The sequence below is a fragment of the Mixophyes fleayi genome, chromosome 8 (genome assembly GCF_038048845.1).
Source record: "Mixophyes fleayi isolate aMixFle1 chromosome 8, aMixFle1.hap1, whole genome shotgun sequence".
Taxonomy (NCBI): Eukaryota; Metazoa; Chordata; class Amphibia; order Anura; family Limnodynastidae; genus Mixophyes; species Mixophyes fleayi.
In genome coordinates, this window is record NC_134409.1 from 2,991,804 (window position 1) to 3,017,651 (window position 25,848).

At 42.3% G+C, this 25,848-nt stretch overlaps 2 protein-coding genes across 2 annotated transcripts; one reads left to right on the plus strand and one right to left on the minus strand.

Moving 5' to 3' along the window:
* Positions 1 to 1,982: 1,982 nt before the first annotated feature.
* MUTYH (mutY DNA glycosylase) lies at positions 1,983 to 11,908 on the minus strand. The gene is made up of 16 exons (XM_075181639.1): positions 11,821 to 11,908; positions 10,468 to 10,553; positions 10,015 to 10,133; positions 9,592 to 9,631; positions 8,945 to 9,018; positions 8,815 to 8,856; positions 6,996 to 7,085; positions 6,287 to 6,400; positions 6,083 to 6,180; positions 5,807 to 5,951; positions 5,611 to 5,701; positions 4,281 to 4,466; positions 4,047 to 4,192; positions 2,841 to 3,008; positions 2,519 to 2,569; positions 1,983 to 2,430 (listed from the first exon to the last, which is right to left on the minus strand). Exons 2-16 carry the CDS (start codon positions 10,550 to 10,552, stop codon positions 2,317 to 2,319), a joined length of 1,563 nt encoding a protein of 520 aa, XP_075037740.1. The 5' UTR covers position 10,553; positions 11,821 to 11,908; the 3' UTR covers positions 1,983 to 2,316.
* A 65-nt stretch (positions 11,909 to 11,973) lies between these two features.
* Positions 11,974 to 25,430, plus strand: TOE1 (target of EGR1, exonuclease). Its single transcript, XM_075181637.1, has 8 exons — positions 11,974 to 12,046; positions 12,393 to 12,509; positions 17,029 to 17,069; positions 17,668 to 17,764; positions 20,794 to 20,952; positions 21,712 to 21,971; positions 23,060 to 23,231; positions 23,654 to 25,430. Exons 2-8 carry the CDS (start codon positions 12,399 to 12,401, stop codon positions 24,287 to 24,289), a joined length of 1,476 nt encoding a protein of 491 aa, XP_075037738.1. The 5' UTR covers positions 11,974 to 12,046; positions 12,393 to 12,398; the 3' UTR covers positions 24,290 to 25,430.
* Positions 25,431 to 25,848: the final 418 nt, after the last annotated feature.

The following is a 25,848-nucleotide window of genomic DNA, read 5'->3' on the forward strand; positions in this document are numbered from 1 at the left end:
GCCCAAAGCTTACTCGCCATTGGACTGAGGTTAAGCAATTGATCCAGTCGATCCTTCAGATTGATATCCATCTGGAGCCCAAATGTTTTCTTCAAACCTTGGGAGCACCCTCGGCCACCCGTCATCAGAACAAGTTATCTCAGCAGCTACCTGCAAATCACAGGCCCCCCCACCCCTCCAGGCCTTTATTAAGAGAGTATGGCAGACCCAACGCATGGAATATAAAACCAGCGTTATTTACAATTCTTCGAGAGTCTTCACCAAGGTGTGGGACCCATGGCTCTTCTTTCCATGCCTGCTCCCCTTATATTGAGACCTCACCTGATTCTGCACTCTCCCTATTCCTTCCTCATACTCCCATTTACCGATTGCTACCACGAACATTAGCCACTCTTCTTCTCCTCCTTCCCCCCCCATCTATCCTTTTTTCTTCTCTATCTTTCTGTTCTTTAATATAAAATCCTTGGTCGACCTTTTTCTTAAATATTGCTGTCACTGCATCGAGTGATCTTGTGACTACGCTGGTTGTAGTTACTGTATGATTACTATGCCTAGATCTTCACGCTCTCAATGTTGGTTGTACTTTGTTGTTTGACCATTTCAAAATAAAACTTAAAAAAAATAATCTGAAAACCTATTGGCTTATACCACACTTGTGTATCCTGTGAACATAATTAGGGGTAACAGATAGGACATTTAGGGGTAAATGTATCAAGCTGCAATTTTCCGGCAGGTTTGAAACTATAGCAACCAATCAGATTCTAGTAATCATTGATTTAGTACATTCTACAAAATGACAGCTAGAATCTGATTGGCTGCTACAGGCAACATCTCCACTTTTCAAACCCGCTGGAAACTCGCAGCTTGATACATTTACCCCTTGGAGTCTGTTGTCCCCGGAACACAATATTACGTCACATGGTTCGTTATGACACGTTCCTGAAACTATTACTTGCCAATAAAACTTTCTTTTTGTGAACGAGGAAGAAAAACAAGGTAAACATTCTGTAATACTGGAAAACTAAGATCTATGAATTATAAGTACAGACATATAAATGACAATAATCTCGTACATGAGATTCCTGCTGCACAGACCACCACTCGAATATAGTTTTGTTTTTACATTTTCTGGTCTCATTAGTTGTTATTTTGCTATTCTGGATACTATTCATCTACTGTTATCTCTTTAAATAAACCAACTTGTATTTTAGTGCAATTTATCTATAAGCTTAATGCTCCTCTCCAGAGATTGTCAGAGGTACCAGTCAGGTCCTACGATAAGGAATTGTAACTTTCATACACAATGTTCAGATATGAACAAATCATTAGGAAATACATAGTTACAAAAGCAACATTTTATTGGATACAAAAATAAGTAACAAACCCTCCCATATAATCTTTACAATAGGTAATAAAAACATCTACTCTCTTTCAAATTGTGTGATGTCATGGAGATAAGCAGAGCCTAATCAAGTACATACAGACAGATCATGTGTGATGTCATGGAGGTAGGCGGGGTCTGATCATCAAGTACATACAGACAGATCATGTGTGATGTCATGGAGGTAGGCGGGGTCTGATCATCAAGTACATACAGACAGATCATGTGTGATGTCATGGAGGTAGGCGGGGTCTGATCATCAAGTACATACAGACTTACAGACAGATCAGCAGTGTATAATTCTGTATTCTGCTTCCTTAATACAGGTGATTATTCATATAGTCGTCTATACAATGTGCAGATATTACTGTGTTTTATAATCACTATTTACATAACATTCCTCTAAGGCTGCATCTTTCTCGTGTTGCGTTTATAACTTGTTCTTGTAACGATTACAGGTCATAGAGAGGATTTAGTCAGTGACTGAAATCTCAATATTGTTAAACATAAGTATTTACAATGTAAAATCCAGATGTATTCATTTAAAATGAGACATAACAGATTAGACAAAATATATATAAAACATAAGTGACACATAACATGTGTTCAGTCTCTTTGTGTATTTTCAGTACATAATAACACAGATTTATGGACAGGGACCAATGTTGTCTTCACATCATTATTCTGTATAAAAATCTATAAAAATTCAGGCACCTTAAGGTCTCTTGTCTACACTTAGGGAAGGGAAGATATAACGTTGATGTAACCACTTGTGAAGCGAATTAATTCAGATGCAGGAGAGGAGTTTGGTCAGATCTGACTAATACCAGCCATGACCGTCCCCGTTACGCTGCCGCTAGACAATAAAATATCACAACGAAGGATTCTGTCCCGGCAGATTCGCCAGAGCTGCGTCCGTTGTCCTCGGTTATTGGTCATTTCTTGGTGGTGGGTTTGAAGAAACTCTGTATCGACCTCTGTTTCTCCTCCATCTTCACTTTCCTGGCGGATGGTTGGAGGCCAGTTATGTCCCTTTTCCTTTTCTTCGTCTGAGAAACAAAGAGAAGAAACCTGACACAAGAGTCCCTGCGTAAAACAAGACGACACAGAATATAGAGGTGTGGGACAATCGCTCACCGTATCTGTGCAGTCGCTCAGCAAGTTCTTACTTTCACACAACTTCATAATCTGAAAGAGCAGAAAGAACAGAACAAGGAGTTAAACTCCCAGGGCAGATAATGACTAAACGTCCTCACAGGCAGAAGGACCAGGGGGATATTATATATAAATAAATCAGATCTAACAGATCTCTAAAAGATCCCAACATTCTCCATGATTTTGATAGGCCAGAAGCTTTTCACCGACATCGCTCCTGGGCCACTTTCTGTCCCTTTGGCTACACTGAGGTGTAGAGAAGACAACGAGCACAAGGAGCTACAAGTGAGGGCGGTAAGTTCACCTTTTTCATGGCGGTGGAGACAGCAGAATCTAGAAACAGTTCCCTGGTGACCCAGCGGTACATCGGATGCTCAGTGTCCTCCCCCTTTATACAGGCGCTTTCTGGGTGGTTCAGAGACAGGAAGTAGACCAGATACGTCTGGTTAATGTGGGAAAAGATATGGACGACCTATGGAGAGAAGATCATACGTCAGTGGGAAACCATCTTATTAGCATTTATTACATCACTGTCCATATTTAACCACAATCTGAATTTCTGTAATATATAAAACGTGTTCACTGCATTTCTTAAGAAACTGCTAACGAGATCCAGCTGTTTTCTCAGATTGGATTTTACATCGAAATACCTGATATTAAAATAGTAGAAACACTCAGAGATTTACTTCTGAATATGTTTTGAACCATTAATCTGGATACACATCTATGTAATCTTACTTCAGATGCAATTTCTGTAACGATTTCACCAACGACTGACAGTCCCGATGATCATGTAGATTCCTGTGTACACACCTACACGATTCACCTTCAGATCTGTGATCTTTATCTCTCATAACCATCTGCTGAGAAGATCCTGACTCTGTACCCTGTACAGATATCTGCCTATGCTGCTGGTGGTGCCACATTTACACGACATCGTTCCATTGTTGAACGTGATTTTTAGGAAGTTTAGAAAACCAAATAAACAGATGCGATGTGTTTTGGTACGTTAAACATGATCATGGGAACGTACACACTTTTGTAATATCTGACCAAACGGTCGTGAATTTTGTGATCTGCAGGATAACTGCTTAAGATATGTACCCAGCTTTAGACTTTCTGCCTGTATACATTGCTCTACTGTCTTGGAGATCAAGCTAGTTATCTTCAAGGATAACCGACTTCTGATTACTTGGTTGACTAACACTCTTGCAGTCCTGGACTCCTTGTAATCCCCGTTACTAACCTCCCTGCCTCTGGGAGGGATTCCCACTCAAGACATGGGGGAGGATCTTACTTTCTGCTTTAACTTATGACATTAATATTATAATTATACTGAATAGACTTTGTACCCCTGGGCTGCTGTTCTTTATCCTGCTCCTATATCCTCAATATTCTACTTACTATGAACATCCGCTGTGTTTGCTGCACGTGACTGATCTGCTGCAACCAGTGTTTTTATAACATGGCCCCGTCTTATGTTTCCCGTGTCTCTTTAAGGGTGTCTTACCTCCCCTGCAAACCTCAGCTCTTCCACCGGGACCTGCCGACCGGTCACGTCCTGGAGACGGCTGCGTACAATACACCCCCGTTCCTCCACTGTGTGGTCCTTCTCCAAGAGCATGCTGGGAAACTCCCACATCCCAGCCAGGAGCCCTGCATGACAGAACCGTATGAGGATAAAAGGACAGTTACGTCTCTGTGTTCACTGATACATTGTATAAGTGTCCTGCTGGTGATATACCTGTCTGGGGTCTCTGTACTAGTAAATACTCCATCTCCCCCACGGATCCACGTCTCTCCCACACACAGGTCACGGTTTGCTCTACTCGTGATGGTTTCTTTGCAGATTTGCGGGGGAAGTTGGCCACACCCAGGCTGGGGTCCCACGGGGCACTTGATGGGATACACAGTGTACATGACATGGCCGCTGTTGAGAAACACCGCGTTATAATCTATCTTCCATGCACCAAATGTCTTCAATTTCTGTTTATTTAAGGAAACATAATCTAGTCCCAAAGGCTTACACTCAAACATACTCTCCATGGGGAACGATGGTACTCCTGCAGCTCAATCTCTACCGTAAGAGCACATTATAAAGGGTGCAGGATCTTATATAGTAAAGCCGGTACTTCCACACAGACAAGTAAATGTCTATTATACTATGAACAGAAATCGGAAGACCGCACTATAGGTGGGACCATAACATCTACTTCTTTAAGACAGTTCACATAATAAAATATTTCCTCTATCAAACAGTCGGTCTTTGTTTAACAATATTAATCGGTATCTATTGTATATTTCCAAAATTTATAGCTGTGACCTTGTACAAACTACACATCTGCAAGGACCAGACAAAATCACATACAACTGTCCAAACACCAGAACAAGTTATCACCTGGTTGTGATATATTAAAGAGGAACCTCTCCTTTCATCAGTCTATTGTCCTGGTGGATTTATATGTCTGTTGCCCTTGTACACAACAGCAGATTTGCTGCGTAGATACAATTAAACACCATACACAGACCTGAGCTCTGTAGATGTATCCAAAGAGAACACAATAGAAACCTGTGCAGACGGAGCTCCCCTTTAAAATAAATCTTGATGTAAATTCTACTCCTCTTTAGTCTGTATTTATAACTAGAACTGCTGTATATGGAGCCAGTTAGAGACCAGAAACAGTCAAAGACCGGAGCAGATTTTATAACTGAGTTTTTAGTATATAGTATAATATATATATATAACACATCTAAATATATTTTATCAAACAAAATAGAAAAAAGGTGTACAATGAAATGTTTTTGGTAATAGATATGGACTCTAATAAACATTAGACAGAGAGATGAGGGGTTTGGAGGAGAACAATGGAAATAGCAGAAACATTTGGAGGACAATGAAAACATAACACTGAATATCACCAAAACTATGTCCCTCTATTGAAACAAATCACAATGTTCATTTATAACAAACTGAAAAAAAACATTAAACTAAACTAATTAACACAATATAAATGAAAGAAAGTACTTTATTGTTGGATACATAGTAACCTCTGTCTCTTCCCCGCCACACTCACCACACTCCTCGATGTCAGAGATAATCCCTGGACGACTGTCAGCTCTTCTGTAAACATATTTACTGAGTGCGGACGTGGACTCCAGCTCCACCTACAAAAGGGAGAACTTCTAGGATTCATCAAACAGTTTAAATTCAAGCTCACATTATTAGTATTATTATTATTGGGGCTATTCGCTCTTGGACAAACAAGTCACCTTCTTGTAAGCTCGGCACAGGCTCTGCAGCGGGCACTCGGGGCACATGGGTTTTTTTGGGGTACAAACCGTTGCCCCCAGTTCCATCATGGCCTGGTTGAAATCTCCTGGTCGAGCTGGGTCAACAAGGGCATTTGCCAGATTCCTGTGTGGAATGAAAAATCCGGTGAGAACCCAGAGAGTGTTTATGGCATCTGCCCTCAACAGACACAAGTCACCAACCAGTTCCACGTTCATCATACTCGGCCATAATATGTTCTCCGCATCATAACTCACCAGAGAGCGTCAGTGACTGCCGGGGAGCTGAAATCGGCTCCAATGCATCGCAACCGACACAAAACCCTAATCATATTCCCATCCACGACACCCGTTACCTGGTGGCGAGAGAAGGGAAAGACAAAGCTTAAAACGCCAGCAATTTCCTTCAGGGGGGCGGGGGAAGGCCGGCCTACCCTACGCCATGTTTCGTCTTAGATTTACCTGCCCATAGGAGATAGAGGCCACCGCTCCAGCTGTGTATCGCCCCACTCCTGGCAAGAGTCTCTGTAAGTCGTCCGCGGTGCGAGGTATCCGACCTCCCATCTCTAGCACCACCTGGCGACAGAGGATATGGTATTATACCACACAGATATAAGTAATTGCTATAAAATCATGAAAACAATATTACTGACTTAGAATGGACACAGAATAGGCTAAAATATATATATTGAAATTTTGTATAATAAATCACATATTATCTATCACAATTCAGCTGGTGTTCACTTGTAGCAACGTGAATTATTCAGACTAAACCCTGCAACAAAAAAAAACAAAGTTGTTCCTAAAAGTTCTAAGATAAATATATATTCTGGCTGGAAATATGAATAAAAATATATATATATATATATATATATATATATATATATATATATATATATATATACACAGACGTCTCTCATATATAGTAATAGAAGCAGATGAGCATTTATAGAAAGTTCTTCATGCAAATTGACTGATGTCTTTATCTTACTGACAGTTCTAGAAAAAATTAGATAAAAATACATCCGACTTATCAACAGGGAATAACTTCATTCACAAGGACATTCAGCCTCACTAGATAGATGACCATTGTCTCTAAATGTTTTTGCTTTTTAACATTTAATACTTAATTGTATTCATTAACACCCGGTATAAGCAGTAATAAGGTAACTGAGCTTCTTCTGTGACATTTTTGTGCTCCTTCGTGCAGCCGTCTGCCCCGGGAATAATACCCCAGACCGGACCACTTCTCATTAACCTCCTGGGGGGCACAGGAAAATAACTGATCACTGCAGCACAGAAACGGTTAATAGGAAAAACAGTCACTTGAAATATGAAAATACAAATAATTTAAAAGGCTACTCAGCAAGGGAAAAGCATGGAACCAGAGACACCCTATCAATGTACAGTGTCATTACTAGGTCACACCAGCTCAGTGACAATCACTTCTTATGAAATTCGAAATATGCTTAATTACAGGAAACTCCATAGTGTATTATAGTCCCAGGGCACATCAATATAATGCACTATATACAATTCTGGTGCATTATGGAAGATTCAGGATCATAAGTGCCAGAGATACATCAATCAACATGGGAGGTGGGAGATGTGTTACATCATATAACATGGGAGGTGGGAGATGTGTTACATCATATAACATGGGGGTAGGATGGGAGATGTGTTACATCATATAACATGGGGGAGAATGGGAGATGTGTTACATCATATAACATGGGGGAGAATGGGAGATGTGTTACATCATATAACATGGGGGGGAATGGGAGATGTGTTACATCATATAACATGGGAGGTGGGAGATGTGTTACATCATATAACATGGGGGGAGGGAGATGTGTTACATCATAGAACATGGGGGGGGTGGGAGATGTGTTACATCATAGAACATGGGGGGGGTGGGAGATGTGTTACATCATAGAACATGGGGGGGGTGGGAGATGTGTTACATCATATAACATGGGGGGGATGGGAGATATGTTACATCATATAACATGGGGGGGGGGATGGGAGATGTGTTACATCATATAACATGGGGGGGGGATGGGAGATGTGTTACATCATATAACATGGGAGGTGGGAGATGTGTTACATCATATAACATGGGAGGTGGGAGATGTGTTACATCATATAACATGGGAGGTGGGAGATGTGTTACATCATATAACATGGGAGGTGGGAGATGTGTTACATCATATAACATGGGGGTGGGTGGGAGATGTGTTACATCATATAACATGGGGGGATGGGAGATGTGTTACATCATAGAACATGGGGGGGGTGGGAGATGTGTTACATCATAGAACATGGGGGGGGGGGGGGTGGGAGATGTGTTACATCATAGAACATGGGGGGGGGGGGGTGGGAGATGTGTTACATCATAGAACATGGGGGGAGGGAGATGTGTTACATCATATAACATGGGGGGGATGGGAGATATGTTACATCATATAACATGGGGGGGGGGGATGGGAGATGTGTTACATCATATAACATGGGGGGGGGATGGGAGATGTGTTACATCATATAACATGGGAGGTGGGAGATGTGTTACATCATATAACATGGGAGGTGGGAGATGTGTTACATCATATAACATGGGAGGTGGGAGATGTGTTACATCATATAACATGGGAGGTGGCAGATGTGTTACATCATATAACATGGGAGGTGGGAGATGTGTTACATCATATAACATGGGAGGTGGGAGATGTGTTACATCATATAACATGGGAGGATGGGAGATGTGTTACATCATAGAACATGGGGGGGTGGGAGATGTGTTACATCATAGAACATGGGGGGGTGGGAGATGTGTTAGTTACATCATATAACATGGGGGGAGGGAGATGTGTTACAGCATATAACATGGGAGATGTGTTACAGCATATAACATGGCTATACATACAGGCTATACATATAAGGAATATGCAGGGAATGTACTAGGTTTTGATATATTATTGTTCCGCTGTTACCTCCAGTGACGCCGCAGCGAGATCATGAACCGTCGGCCATTTCTATAGAACGGAAGAAGAGGAATTAAAATCACTACAAGAAATGACCAGACCCCCCCCCCCCTCCCCTCACCCGCTATGGTCACATCACCTTCATCCACTTGTTGTAGTAGTCAATGACCGAGGCCACCTGAGTCTGCTGCAGCATTACCTCCGATACCCAGACTGTGAGAGGGAGACACAGGTAGTATCAGCTCTATAATAACCTTTATATCACAGGTAGTATCAGCTCTATAATAACCTTTATATCACAGGTAGTATAAGTTCTGTAATAACCTTTTAACCTTTATAACACAGGTAGTATCAGCTCTATAATAACCTTTATATCACAAGTAGTATAAGCTCTATAATAACCTTTATATCACAGGTAGTATCAGCTGTATAATAACCTTTATATCACAAGTAGTATAAGTTCTATAATAACCTTTTAACCTTTATAACACAGGTAGTATCAGCTATATAATAACCTTTATATCACACATATCATAATGCCTAGTCACAGGCAGGTCCACTCTTTCAATCTAATTCGTAAGACTCAGTGAAGAATGAAATACTGATAGTGTTGTTAAATATGTTGGGAGAAAAAGTAGTTCTATGATAAACAGAATTCACAGGCACCTCAGTAATATATCAGAGAGTAACTGAATACTGGGTGACCCCCAGTGGGTGCTGTGTTCACTTTCATACACTGATGTATCGGAATGAAACACAATTATTTCATAGACGGAAATCTCCCACCTGAATACGCTCTGCGGTCCAAGTCAGACTCTGTATTGGCCTGAAATAAAGATATTGCAGCTATTAGCTAGTATTATACACAGAGGGAAATACCAATGTATGGTAATTCCCAATTAAATCATTATTTAACATTTACCAACTATCACAGATTCATCTCCTTTTTATACTCAGAATAAATCATATAGACACTATTTTTAGCCATTGTTAAAAACTAATCATAGAAGTCAGTTGTGTCGAATTTCACCAGTGCTCAGTACGAGATTTGTGTAATAGATATTATAGGTGCGATAATACTGGTACAAGGAAGCCACAAAATGTGTAGTGGAGACAACACAGTCTGTGGCCATGTTGGTGATGTGTCATGGAGGGAGAAGATAGTGCTGTGCGGAGGGTTATCAATAAAATACCATCAATATAACATACCAGCCTCCTCCATGGCAGGTCTCTTTTACATCGGTCATACCAAGCCAGCAGGCTCTTCCTCAGATGTTCAGTCTCCAGCAAGGCGAACGAGTGATATGGAGAGAGTTGGGGAGGAGGATCTGCAACAAACAGGGTACAATGAAGGACCTGCCTCAGCTGAGGTCTGCTGTCATACAAAATGGCAGCGTTCAATAAATATCACAAGTATTGTAACCTTCCAAATGAACCATAGCAGACAGGGCCGTGATGAAATTAACACAATTAATATATAATAATTTCTATGTTGCTGTGGTCATACCCTTACTGGGCCTAGTGGTGGATTCAGCAGATATATCTAAATATAGGACAAGATTTTATTGTTGTGTAATTGACATTGCTACTTCTGTGACATTCAGACATTCATCACTGCAGGCCCCAATTCCCCGACCACAGCCAGACCCCTCTTCCCCTCACCCAGTTGCTCATGCTGGTTATTCGGGGAGACTGGATCCTTATTTTTGAGTCTTCTTGTTCCATGTTTTACTGCTGACCGGCCCATTCTGGTGGAAGAAAAAACAAATGAGGACACTTCAGGACGGTGTCACACGGAGGACGCCAACAGTAATACATGAAGACTAAGCCCTACCTCCGATCCGACCACATTTGGGCAAAGCTCCACCCATATTCGTGTAAGGCTGCTCTTTTCGAGACCCTCGATTTGGGACTTTCACAACAACATGGGGACAGTTGGGAGTGTACTGCTGCATTGTTTCCCCTAGCACTAAACTTTATAAATGAATGGGTTTTGTGTATAGAGGTCACACATAGCTGCATGCTCATATCACAAATGCAATATCAGAGATGATATTATACCTATTAACTATCCGGATTTTATCGGTAAAGTATTGCGTTGATGGGACTATCTTGCTCTCATCACCATTGTATGTAATAGGAGATATTATATTATCACATACCTCCGAACATTTGAGTACCTGACATGGAATGCAGGAATGAGAGGTGGTGATCAGATGGAAGGTAAGACGACGGTCGTTGGATGACCGCAGTGGGCGAGAAGGAGTGTGAGTGCAGATGAGGTTGGAGAGATATGGAGCAGTGGAATTAGAGAGGGCTTTATAAGTGAGGGTGAAGAGTTTGAAGAGGATTCTGAAGCGGAGGGGGAGCCAGTGAAAGGATTGACAGAGAGGGGAGGTAGATGAAGACCAGCAGGAGAGGTAAATAAGTCGGGCGGCAGCATTGAGTATGGACTGAAGAGGAGCAAGATGGGAGAAGGGGAGATCAGTAAGAACAAGGCTGCAGTAATCCAGGCAGGAGATGATCAGAGAGTGGATGAGGGTTTTGGTGGCCTCGGAGGAGAGGAACGGTCTGATCCAGGCTATGTTGCAGAGATGAAAGCGTCAGGATTGGGCAAGGGATTGAATGTGAGGGGTGAAGGAGAGGGAGGAGACAAGGGTGACCCCCAGGCATCGAACTTGGGGAGAAGTCAAGAGATGATGGTAGAACCAATAATATATGATATTAAAGTGATCAGTAAGTTACACTATTATAGCATATTATCATGTACAGACACTAGAGAGCCTGATGTATGTGTAATATTAGATATATTATTGTGCTATGCAGACATAGGTGAGACTGATGTGATAACATAATATATGATATTACAGAAATAAGGATGTTACACTATGATATAATGATCACACAGAGGATTCTGGGTAATGGAACCTCTGCCCTCTCAGGTGTCGTGACGTCACATGGTGAGGTCAGAGGTCACTAATAATAAGACGCTATAATAAAGATTCTATCACTCACCGCTCTCCGCAATGTCCGCTGTGCCAGGCCCCGCCCCTCACTGTGCTTCTCGCAGCTGATTGGCTCTTGGTGGAAAGAAGGCAGCGTCACACGTGACAGACGTTTCACTAGTCCAATAAAACGTCTCCCCAGCGTCTCACGCCGCAAGTATAAACCGTGCTCTGACGTCATTGGTGCGCGCCGGAAGTGGTGCTGTGTGCCCGGAGCTGAAAGCAGCAGCCCTCATGTGATTATTATAACCAGTGATATATTGTATTATTATATGTTACAGTGTAATATATATTGTACCATCACGTGACTGCACCTGGTATATTCCGTATTATTGTTATACAGTGCTGTCACGTGACTGCTCCTCTTACATTGTGTTATTATTATTATCATCATGTAATATGCCTCCCCTATCGCTGTGTCCACGGGCAGCTGTATAGTATGTGTGAGATGTTGTCTCCCTCTACCTGTCCCACACACCCCACCTTCTGTTTCTCTCACCTGCCTATGATATGTTTGGGGCACAGTGTCTGGTTCATCTCCATGTTTATTTGGCTGTAACTTTCGTTTTCCTCCTTGACCAGGTGATCATGTCGTGTCTGAAGGTCCCAGTGATCGATGTCCACAATGACAATTTCGGGAATATCTGGCCGTCCATGTTACTGGCGATGAAGACGTCCACATTCATTGCTGTTGATACTGTACGTGAGTCATCAATGTAATAATATCTGATTTACTCCACTACATTATCATCATTACAAGTAGTCGTATGTGTGCTGTAGCTCCCCCCAGAGAGCACCCCCTCCTCCCACTGTTAATAAAATACAGGAAAAAACTTCTTAAAATAACATTCATGTAAAATGTCTCTATATCTATCATAGCACCAAAATGAAAAAACAAACATCAAAATACGCTATAATCTTCACTGATAGAAATAGTCGGAGGTGATATTGTTATTTATTTGTAAGGTGCCACAGATTCCGTAGCGCCGGATACAGAGGCAGGTAACAAATAGATGAGGTAATACACACAAATAGCACAGTTGAGTGTGAGTAATTCTATGGGGACGTAAAAGGAGACAGACATGGAACGATAGGTAGAGAGGACCCTGCTAGCGAGAGCTTACAATCTAGAGGGAAGGGTGGTGAGAGACAATAGGACCAAATAAGAAAAGATGGAGATGGCAGGGGAGGAAGATGAGGTGATGGATAGAATGGTTTGCAGGTGGTAGGATAGCCAAGCTTGAAAAGGGGAGTTTTGAGGGAGCATTTGAAGTTTGGAGGAGAGTAGTGAGGTGGGGTAAGGAGTTCCAGCACGGCAGAAGTCTTGGAGGCAAGCATGGGAGGAGGTAATGAGGGGTGAATTGAGGCGGAGGTCAGAGGCAGAGCAGAGTGGCCGTGTAGGTATGTACCTCAAAACAAGGTCAGACATGTAAGGGGGAGAAGTGTTAGTTGTGATTTTGAAAGTGAGGGTAAAGAGCTTGGACTGAATTCCGAAACGGATAGGGAGCCAATGAAGGGATCTACACAGAGGAGTAGTGGGAGAGGAAGATGAGTGAATGGACCAGGACTTTGGTTGCTTCCAGAGAGAAGAAGGGACGGATTTTCGTGATGTTACGGAGGAGGAAGTGGCAGGATTTGGTGAGGGACAATGGTAAAGCTGAGCGTAGAGTCGAGGGTGACTCCAAGACAGCAGGCTTGGGTGACGAGAGAGAGTTATGTTGTCAACCAAGAGGGAGTGATAGCAACATTGGGGAGGAAAGATAAGCTAGGATTTGGACATGTTGAGTTTAAGGAAGCGAGGTAGTTGCAGCCGATAGAAAACTAGATACTTTTGTTAAGAAGGCGGGAGAGAGGTCAGGGGAGGAGAGATAGATCTGCGTGTCATCAGCATAGAGGTGGTATTGGAGGCCAAATCATTGAATAAGTTCACCGAGAGAAGTGGTGTAGAGAGAGAAGAGCAGAGGGCCAAGGACAGAGCCTTGGGGGACTCCCAATAGGAAGGGGGGGGGGGTCGGAAAGAGAGGTAGGAGATAAGCCAGGAGAGCACTGTTTCGCAAAGACCTAGGGAGTGAAGGGTGGTGAAGAGAATGATCAACAGTGTCAAAAACAGCAGAGGGTCGAGGAGTACGATAAAGGAGAAGTGACCTATGGACTTAGCTGAGAGTAAGTTGTTTGATACTTTAGCGAGGGCAGTTTCAGGTGAGTGAAGGGGAAGGAAGCCAGACTGAAAATGGTCAAGAGGAGAGTGGGAAGAGAGAAAGTGAGACAGACTATTGAAGTTGTTCGAGAATTTTAGAAGCGAACGAAAACAGAGATACTGGGCAATCTTTGGAGACGGAGAATGGGTCAAGGCAAGGTTTCTTAAGAATAGGGGAGATGAGAGCATGCTTGAAGGCTGAGGTGAAGATACCAGTGGAGAGAGGGGTTAATGAGGTGATCAAGGTGAGGATAGGCAGTGGGAGGAACTTGGAGGGAACAGGGTCAAGAGGGCAATTTATAGGAGAGAAGAGTGAGGATCTCAGACACAGTTACAGGATGATAGGAGCCAAGGGTGGCAGACTGAGCGATAGAGAGGATAGGTGGTGGGAGGCGAGTCTGGGGAGAACAGATATTATTGCAGATAGAGTCAATCTTCTCTTTGAAGTAGGTGGCAATATCAAAAACAGTGATGGAGGACACATTAAAGAATTAATGGTAACAAAGTGGCGTCAGTATTTATTGGACAGGGTGGAGATGAGGGATGTGAAATAGATTTGTTTGGCAAGAGAGGGCAGAATAGTAGGAGGAATGGATGAATTGAAAGTGGATGAAGTCAGCGATGGAGCGGGACATCAGCGTTCAGAGGAGCAGGAACACTGCTGGAGGAGACGATTAAGAGGGAAGTGCCGGGGTTGGGATTTAGATTGGTGGAAACGGAGCGGGGGGACTGGGGCTGCAGTATCAAGGGCAACAGACTGAGGAGTTGTAAAGAGTGACAGCGGCATTGGGGCGCGATAGATAAGAAATGAGAGCGAGGAGGAGATTGAAGGAGGACGAAAATATCATGTGGTCAATGCTGTTGACGGGACGCTGCATGCGAGCGACTTGAGGTGGAGGGGCAAGGGGTACAGGAAAGGAGATTGTGGTCAGAGGATGGGAAGGTAGAATTGGAAAAGTTGGAGATATCCCAGAGATGGGAGAAAACTAGGTCCAGAGAGTGACCATCATGGTGGGTGGCAGAAGTGGGGTTGTGCAAATAACTATATATATATATATATATATATATATATATATATATATATATATATATATATATATATATATATATATATATATATATATATATATATATATATATATGTATGGTGATCTTTCTTTATTGAGGTGATAACATGCAAATGTAACCATTACATTAAGACAGTCTGTGACAAAAATGATTAACAATCAACCTCACAATTTTCCTTATACGAGTGAAAAAAGAAGAGGGGAGGCAGAGAAAGTGGGATGGAAGGGGAGGATGAGGGGTCTTCAGGTCTTCCCAAGATTAGCTAGATGCTCCCTGATTGTGAAGTGGGGAATTTCCATCCTGCCTTCCAAACCCAGTGAGAATGGCCCTGGAGAATAAGCCAAAATTAAGTATGTGTCATCACTGTACTTGAGGTGCCTTATGGCCGTGAACTCAGTAAATCTCTTTGGGCTCGAAATCAAGATATCATCCATAGCCTCGTAAAGGTCAAGTCGCCAAATAGCAATTTTTATACGTGATTTAAATTTGCATCTTGAGAGTCTGAGTTTATGGTTCAGAGCATCCAATAGAAGCTGTACATGAAGACTGGCCCCCTAAAAGCTGCATGGTAGAACATTTTCTAGACCAGGGGGTAAATGTATCAATATGCGGGTTCTTCAACACCCGCGTGTTCAGCCTCTTCCGCGATTAAATTTCAAGCGGCGCTGCATTGTAAAGGGAAGTTAACCCTTTACAATGCAGCGCCGCTTGAAATTTAATCGCGGAAGAGGCTGAACACGCGGGTGTTGAAGAACCCGCATATTGATACATTTACCCCCAGATGGCTGCAAACGATCCTCTGCAGGGGGGACCTGAGATGAGTTGATCCTTTCATAAAGAAGTCATCAGAGACGGTCATGATAGATACAAGGATAGATAGGCACAAGTGCAGCAGCTGTTTGACATTGGACAGGCCCGTCTCCCTCTCGCACACATGGATGTGGAGGATCATAGGAGAAGTGGCTCTATGAAAGCCGGACGCTCCTTGTGCACGCTCTTCCTTCTTCCCAGCTAGGGAGCATACGGATGGACAAATATTTGGGGACTGTGTACAGAAATATGGGAGCATTATATTGGCTTTAACACTTGGAGAGTTGTGATGTGCATAGGGCTGTATGATAGTGATATGCGGACTGTGATTTATATGGAGGACATAGGGTGTGATGCATATGGATAATATAGGACAATTGTCAACATGTATATGGCGCATATATCTAGTGTTTAATACTAGATACTGGTTTTTGTAGCTACTAGGATTATGATATTACTATTTCGCTGTGCTATATGAGAGTGCTGAACTAAATCTGCTGGCATGGGAATTATAGTGTAATCTGTGACACAGATACATACATGAGGATGGTGCTTCTACATATTCAAGAGTCATAAAATGATGTAAGTAGTAGAAGTTTATGTACCCAAACAGATATATTTTATCAATTGTTGAACTGTTATATGCTGGGTGTGTAAGATTGTGGTGTGACATTATTGTATTAGTAAAGATAGTATCATACATATATATCTGCACTGGGATTATGACATGTATCGCTCTGATACAATAACTCTTATATAGAGAACTCTGAGGGTTTCAGGTCCTACTTTAAATATAAAGTGACGGAAAGGTCTGGAGTGGGCGTGGCTTCTAAGGATGAGCGTGTTTACTGGACACATAGTAACGTATTTAATAGATGATTCACACAACATTCTCTACAAGTAAAAACGGTTTCTCCCTGTTCCCAGTTGTGGTTCAGCTTTAGGAACAAGTAACTAATATTTGCATGATATTTGCATCTATTCTTTATTTGCAAATTAATCTATATAAGTGTGTGTCTGCTCCCCCATTTATGTCCGAGTCTCTCCACCCCTCATTTTCTATTTTTCTGCACCATATTTTACTTGTGGTGTCTTTAATAAGAACTAATGATAAGATAATGTCTGTGTTTTATGTTCTTGCAGGAACTGAGCGGACTGGGATCCAGAAAGAGTTTACTGAACCAGTAAGTGACTGAGACAATATTTATTTGGGGACATTTCAGGATTTAAGACCTGGTAACCTATATATCATATATAGCTGTCAGCTGTCTTGTTTTCCCCACATACGTCAAGACATCAATATTTTATGTCTAAATTCCTGTCGAAGGATAGGGGAAGATGTTGTTGTTTCCCCATCAATAATAACGTAATATATAATGTAGTAAATACTTTGTATCATTTATTTATTGAAGAACACCCCCCATGATATATGTAGGTGGTTAGTTTGTAACTTAATATAAGCATATGTTGTTTTTGTTTTTCTTCTCAGCTTGGATCTGTATTGAGATGTTATTGTCACTAGCATTGAATGTCCCACCGTGATCTGTAGCAGCATTTTTGTACATTTTGTATTATTGTAATCTTAACTGTTGTACACACAATCTTAGGACATTGAGTCTGATTCCTCAGGTCGTCCGTCTGTCATAAACTTAGAAATATAAAAAAAATTTTTTTAATTATGAGACTAAACTAATAGCTGAATTGCAAAATTATATTTAGAAATTGTGGTTATTGACTCAGTCCGTTCTGTGCAGTGATGGAGTAATGGCTGTTGTATTGCAGATGCGTGGAGGAGCGGTATAAGGCCATATGTCATGCTGCACGGACGCGATCCATTCTGTCCCTGGGTATCGCCTGCTTCAAGGAGCTCCCTGAAAAGGTTTGTGTGGGGGCCTCCCAGGTCTGCATGAAGACCCCTCCTCTATATGTTGTGACTGTGAGACTTTCACTGCTGGGTGCAAGTAATGGATTTAGGATCTTGATGTCTGTGAAATTTTGACAACAATTGTGACCGGTCTGATTCATAATCTACAAATCATATTAAAGTAGGAACCGTTAAAGTTAAAGAAACCCCCAAAATCAACACTTGAGTAGTAATAATACATACTAAGATATGACAGCTCTGCAGAATTTGATTGCTCCCAATATGAGCAACATGATCACTTTTATATGTTAAGGAAAACAAGTTATTAGTTTGCTATATAAACAGATCTGTCCTGACAACAGTCTGTGCAGTTCACCTTGTAAAGTAAGTTATGGTGAGGGGTTCCCCAAAGGTGGGGGGGAGTCCTTTTTATAATCAATGGTTTTGAGGGTGCCAGATTCATGCTTGGAAGCATCGACTGCCGGAAATCCATATGTAGCTTTAAATATTATTTATTCGTATTCTGTTCTCTGTAAAATGATGTACACTCAGTTTGGGGGGCAGTTGACTGTGGTGTCGGCACCTTATTGCATTCATTCTTCATCTGTTGTTCGTCCTAAGTTTTAAAGTGGACAGGGATAGAACAACTTGTAGCCAATCAGATCATCAGAATGTTCACAGCAGCACAGAATACTTCAGCAGATATATGTGCTGTTCTTGAAGGGGCTGTGACCTCTCCATTCATCTTATTGTTACTGAGTAGAGGGTTGCAGAGGACAGGGGCAGTTGTGCAAAGAGGGAAACTGCTGTAAACTAGAAACCATAATATAAGCGTTATATAGTGGAAGGAGCAGAGTCCCCAGCAGCACAGAGTATATCAGGAGATGAGTGATGTGTTAGTGAGGACAGGGCTGCATGTGACAGGGGCAGTGACATGATGTGAGGAAGGGGAAGGGGAATGGAGGCAGCAGGAAGCCACATACTGAGAGTTATATAGTGGAAGGAGCAGGGTCCTCCAGCAGCACAGAGTAGTGTTGTGAGACTCCAATCATACTGAAGCAGAATGATTATAATGTGAAATGCTCCTCTGTATAAAGCTTTTGGAATCTCATACTTTTAAATGTTCATTAATCAGAAAAATGAATTTGAAACAATGTGATTTGCAAACATTGATATTTTTTCCTTCTGTCTTTATGTTAATAAAACAATAAAACCCCCAGAATTGTCAGCTTTTTGTAGCACTATTCTGCAGACTGTCAGTGTAGTCTTATTATGGTGAATAGAGCAGGATGAGGGATGTGATATCTCCATGGCAAACAGATGCCTTATAATCTGCTTAGATATATAATATATACTTGGTTTCCTACCAGAGGGCAGTAGAAGAGAGTAAAATGATCTGCACATTCTTGTCATTATCGGTTGGAGGATCTTTGTCTGACTTCCTGTTTTAAGTTGCAGTAATTTGTGGTAACGATATGAACCACTTTGAAGCCTAGAAGGAAATGGTCAGGATATTGCAGTTATGTCAGTTTCTCAAATAATTTCCACTTGTCATAGTAGTCGTGCTGTAGACTGTGTTGGCTCTTTACAACCAGTGCTACAATCATTTAATAAACTGCTCCTTTCCATTATGTTTTTTTGAGGGGAGTTAAGTTACTCTTTTTGTTTTTTCCAGTAACTTTAGGGAAAGAAAACACATTTTCCAGCAACTGTGAGAATGTTTATAGCTATACAGCCGGCCATGGATAGTAGAGGGCATTTAAATTAGCTCTAATTACCGTGGGGGTGGTCCCTGTTATAAGTACCGCCCTGTGGGAGTGGCCTATGTCAGTCATGGCTGCCGATCGCTTTCTCTGGAGACTGAGTTGTCGCCAGCGGAGTAGGCTGTATAGAGTTAATTCCCAAGTTCACCTCCCTATATGATTTGTGGCTCAGCAGATTTGGCACATGGGACTCAGGAGTGAGGAGTCAATAAATTGAGTTTTGCTGTTGTTTTGTGTAGGGTGATCACTAATGCAAAATTTAGTGTTGTCCATTCCTAAAGGATAATATGTACATGAGCTGATCCAGGACGCACAGCAGAGTGAGGAGCGTGTTGGCTCTGTAGTAGCAGAGAAACCTGGGCACCGGTTTGGGTAGATTTTGTATATATCAAGTTGTGTTCTTCAGATTGGGGTTCTAGGGTAAGAGCTTTACCTGTCTGTTTGGGAGAGTAGGTGACCTTCAGTGTGATCCATTTGGGGGATGTCCCTCTGCTGAAATCTATGTTATGGTAAGTAGTAGATTGTCACTTCCTGGCAGAGAATAACAAAACCTGGTAGAAGATACCTGTAAATAACATCTGCTGGTTCTCACGTTTTGGGAATAAATTCTACTGCGGTCAATGGATGCTCATCCTCCCTGGTTAAGGCCTTGCTGACTCCTGACCACAGTCCCCTGTCTGTCCCTGGGTTACTCATCATCATCATCATTTATTTATATAGCGCCAACATATTCCGTAGCGCTTTACAATTGGGGACAAACACAGTAAAGTAATAAATAAACTGGTTAGAACAGACAGAGGTGAGAAGGCTGCTGCTCGCAAGCTTACAGTCTATGGGACAATGGGAGATTGATACATGAGGTTAAGTCTACATTTTGCATTTTGGCCCAGCCAGACTGCAAAGGTAGAAAACATTAATGTACTCTGTACAATAAATCCACTCTGGAACCATTGTCTGAAACGGTACTGTCAGATAGCCCTGGTGGATTCTCACCTGTCGAAACCAATCGTAGATGTGATCCATCTTATAACCATTATATTAGGGGTGGGTGCTGTGACTATTATATTTGATGGGGTGCTGTGGGTAAGGGCTCATATCTGCCCTTTGTACTGTGCAGTAAAACAAGAATCTTTTTCTATAGAATTGTGATAATGATTGGGCTGTCTCAGAAGAATTTCCTAGTCATTTCAAAGCCTGTGAATCGTTATATGAATTGTTTAGGGGGGGGGGGGGGGCATTGTATCGGTAGTGATACTATTGTTTTCATGTATGTCTCTGCAGGGGGAGAATGTCTACCTGTCGCAGATCTACAATCTGACCCTGCTGTGTATGGAGGATTACACCATCGAGCCGCAGTCTGTTAAGTTCCTTGTCCAGCACGGCTTTGACTTTAATAAACAGTATTCGCTGGGAATCCCGTACTACAAGGGTAATGACAAGGTAACGCTTTGTGATAACAGGAAGTGACTCTGCGGCTGGGGTGATCCTGAATACCTGGCATGTAATGTGGTTCCGGCATCACCAGTTACTCCGTTACTGCCAGTGGTTGATTGTGTGGCTCGACATTCCGGATGTTGCCAGCAATTTGTTTGTGACTCCACCAAATCAATCTGCTTCCACTGTGTACGTAATTGGATAGATCACACCAGGTCATATTATTGTGGTCAGCAAATGACGTACAAATGCGCAGATGGTGGAATCGCCAAAAATAATTCAAACAGCGTTAAGACATTGCAGCTGTCTTAGAGCCACACAAGAAGCCATAAACATCCCGTATTGTGATTTTTACTTGTGTTACAAAGCTGAACAGATTCTATCTTTCTATAGGAAGACATGTTGTCTTTTGCTTTTGAAAGTGGAATAGTGTTCTGTAATCATTGTAGCAAAAATAAGTTCTAAAATATTTCAGTCAGTCGCTCACTTGTTACCTCGTTCACTCCAGGCGTCTGCTGAAGCCTCTGAGTTATGGACAATCGCTTAATCTGTCATAAAACCACTACAGTTCCCAGACAAGGCATTGAGACAGGTTACAGGGATTATAACTGCAGCTTTACCAAAAGAATAGTTCAAATATAATCTTCTGTAACAATTTATTTTTAGAAATACAGTAAAGCAAATCTCCCAAAAGTTATAATTACATGTTAAATAGGAGCTGTACATATGTTGGTGATGGTGTAGTTATTTATGACCTGTCTGTAGGGGGACGAGAGACACTTGCAGAGTGTCCGCACTCTCTTCCTTGAACTGCTGCTGGCCCGCAAGCCGTTAATCCTGCACAACGGGCTGATCGATTTGGCCTTTCTGTACCAGTGCTTCTACGCGCATCTCCCAGACAAGATGGTGAACTTCATCGCCGACCTCTCAGAAATGTTCCCAGCAGGCATCTATGACACAAAGTACGCCTCTGAGTTCGAGACTCGGTTTACAGCTTCTTATCTGGAGTACGCTTACAAGAAATGGTGAGGGAGAGAGCGCGCAGAGTATCTGTATGTAGATGGTGTGTGTTATGTTTGTGCATTTCATGTTACAGCGGGGCACAGGTATCCCGTGTGAGACACCTAATCCTCCCACTCCCGGTCACATCCCAATGTCCTCTCATTACTGTTTAAATACTCTGACCTCAAGATTTTTTTTATTTTTTTTTCCCCTTTCTATAATTGGATTTTACACAGGGTGTAACAATTTATCTATTTTCAGCAGCTGACTGCCTCTTTGTATAGCGGAGATCCATAGGGGTAGGCTTGTACTAATATATTGGTCTTTTTAAGCAAAAGCTACAGACTTTAGGATAATACAATGAGCATCCGCCTTCTATAATAAGGTTCCAAACTGTCCATGTTTTTGGCTGCTTAATTTTACTGAAATGCCCATTTCTCAGTACAAGAAATTCATTCTGAAATATCTTAATTGTGCCACAAAGGCTGTGATGCCGTTTCACTGTAGGTCATCAATGCGCCGTTCATAAAGGAATGGTTTGCAAGATTGGACTTTTACATGTCCATGGACGATCTTATCGTCTGCGAACAAGTTCTGTGAATATTGCACTCTATGGTTCGATTGGATGGAATTCAAAGACAACCTTTTGTTTGCTCTTTGGAACAATGGAGTTCTGGTCCTTACCCACCTGGCTCATCTGTCATTCGGTTAGAGGCACATACCTCACGATCTATCGAAAAAGTGCAAATTATGTCCAGGTTCCCTCATTCTCTAGCTTTACTCCCTCCCTATCCCACTATACAGTATAAGTGTTTTCTTTCTATCTGCAAGGCCTGCATTCCGCTAACGTGTTATAATAATAAGCAGATTTAAGATAGATCATTATCATCGTTTATTTATATAGCGCCAGTAAATTCCATAGTGCTTTATAGAGATAGATGTACGATAACAATTTTTTGCTCAGGGATGTTTGTCCGAGCCCCTGTATAATCTTGTTTGTAAGTTTCCAATAAACACTGATTATACAACACATAAAAATGTGAATGTTTCTGGTGCTAAACAGTGGAGACAAAGCTCCTCTGATCTAGGATCTGCGTCTCTTGTCTTACAGCAAACGTGACAACTGCCGCCTGTTAGACGTGAGCGGCAAACACTTGGCCATCGAGTTCACCGACTATCCGGCCAGTATGTCTGTGTATGTGGATTATCGTCTCTGCTCCCTGTCTGACCCCGAGACCCCCGTCTCCGACTCGGCCCCTCCGCACATCTGTCAGAGGTTTTCAGTGAGTATAGTGCGTGGATGCTGTAATTCCACTGTTTGTTCTGCTGATTAATCTGTATCTCCATTGGTGACTTGAAAAAGGATTCCAGTGTAGTTAATATTTGCCTCCATGACCTTTTTGATGCTCTATTTCATGTTACTTCTCTCTATAGTGGAACTAAACACATTAATGAAACCAGTTTTCTACAGAAACAAATGTCCATATGTATAAACCCAGGAAGATAAAATTGTCCAATTCACTTTAATGGCCAAACTGTGCAGGTGGAGGCTGAAATTGTATATTGTCAGTGTTTACTTTTGCTCAGTGTCTGTTTGGGTTTAAAGCTCATGATTTGTCCACTAATTGTCAGATGTGTTTTATTTGCGAGAATCACATGTAACTAGTAATACATAATCTCCGTACGGATAATCTCTTCCGCACAGGCATATGGCTGGTGTCCCAATGGCGTTAACTGCACAAATTCACACAATATCGACCTGATCATCACAGAGGACGAGAAGGGTGCGGAGGACAAGCGGAGAAAGAGACGGAAACGGAAGAAGGGGGCTTCCCAGCAGGGAACGGAGATCAACGTGGAGGTAAATGGGGAGCCCCTTAGTAAACAGGCCAATATCAGTGGTGCAGAATTAGGAGAGATGACTGGGGGGACACCCCAGGGTGATGCCACACTCCCACCAGAGACTGAATCGTCTGAGCTGACTCACCCAGCTGGTGAAGCCGTGCAGACGGAGCCTTCGGTACAGGATTTTCCTACTAACAAAGACTCAACGGCAACGTCCAACATACCGGCAGCAGGAAACATCTCCCGGTCAGCTGAGGGTGGAACCCACAGAGCCGGCTTTGATGCCTTCATGACTGGGTATATCATGGGCTATGTGTGGATGCTAAAGAAAGGAACCAGCTCGGACTCATCCACCTCCCACTGCCTCCCGGACTGTCACAATAAGGTCTATCTGAGCGGTAAGAACGTCCCATTGCAGATTGTGAAAAGCATCTTCTCTAAGTCCACCCGAGCACACCTCCAGAAGATGAAGCTGATCTCAGGTGACGATTCCTAGTTGAGAAACATTGGGCCGTTTGTTTTTTTTTTTTTGTTTTTTTTAATCCCTTCCTCCAGCGGTTTCCCAATTATTGGGCAGGTGACACTGTTCTAGAGAACATGCCTGTGTTCTGTATATACAGTATGTAGTGTATTCCCAAACCGCGGAGTACCACTGTTCCACACAGTGCTGACACTAGAGGTTTCAGTAATACAGTAACTAATCTCAGAGTGGGGGCTCTTTATTTGCAGTGTGTATATGCAAATCTCTACTACAGCAACCAATCAGACATTGTCTTGTACATGCTGGACAATGAAAGAAAGAGCCTGAGTGGTTGCTGTGAATTTGCACCTTATGTGATGTTGGTAAATTGCCCTGAATCTCAGGAGTTGGGGGTACTGGTTGTATTTCAGGTTACTGTTGCCACAATGAGTTGTTCTCCATAACTTTGGCACCATACTGTATTTAATCTGATATTTCATTGCGAATGGTTCTTATATAAATTTGTTTATTACAGAATGTAGAAACTTAAGGATCTGCTCCCATTGTTCATGTACATAATAGAAAAGCAGCCTTCTAAACCAAACCTTCTGGGATTTAATATCTTTAGGTGCTGACCCTTAAATGGGGTTGCAGTACTTATGAAATTGTCTCCAGCTGTCAGGTGATTCCGCTCTGGATAAATGCTGCAGCGACCTAGGAACAAGGTCGGGGATGGTTAAGGTGTCACAATACTCTCCAATTAGTGCAGTAATAATAAGCTGGATCCTTGGTTTTGTACAAACACTTTATTTTACTCTAAAAAAAGCTTTATGAAGGGTAATGGCAATGGGCCCGAGCTGCCATCTGTCAGTAAAACATGGACTCACATCAGGCTCTTCCCTGTAAGCTGGAGGGAAGACATGGACAGGGTCAGGCCAATGCTCCATGGACCAGGCAGTATATACTGCACACATGGCCATCACTTACACACCATGCAGGCAGCCAGGTTCTGGGAATCAGCCCTTTGTGAATGAATTGGCTCTATCCTCTGGATATTGATTTATCCCACATGATGACTGGCTCCAGCATAGGTGATGCATCTGCTGTTACCATTTACACTGCACCAGCTCAAGCTTTGTCCTTCGTAAAGCAAATAAAGTTTATTTATATCACAAGAGCACTTCTCCGTCATCTGCTCTGTTACCAATGAGAACAGCTACTTGGACTGTGTTGTTGGTTCTACCAGTTCTTATATTGCTTGTGCCTCCACACCAGCATATCAATCACCCATCCACGCTGGCTCCTCGTGCCAACCAATCCCCCCCTAGTTTCCTTTCCAGTTCATCGGCATACAGAGTAACGGGCCTTGCAGAAGCTGGCTGACAACTTACTACGTCCTCTCCCATTGCCTTATAGCTGGCCATGGACTGTGCAATAGAGTTATTAAAAAGAAACGTCCACTTTTTAATAACACAAATACTGTTTATATTAATGTGAAAAGGCATCATCTACCTCCTATATCAACCACTGGAGAATAGGCCCTGCCCTGACTTGTAATGTTAGATACGCTTTACTACAGTGTATCTTACCAATGG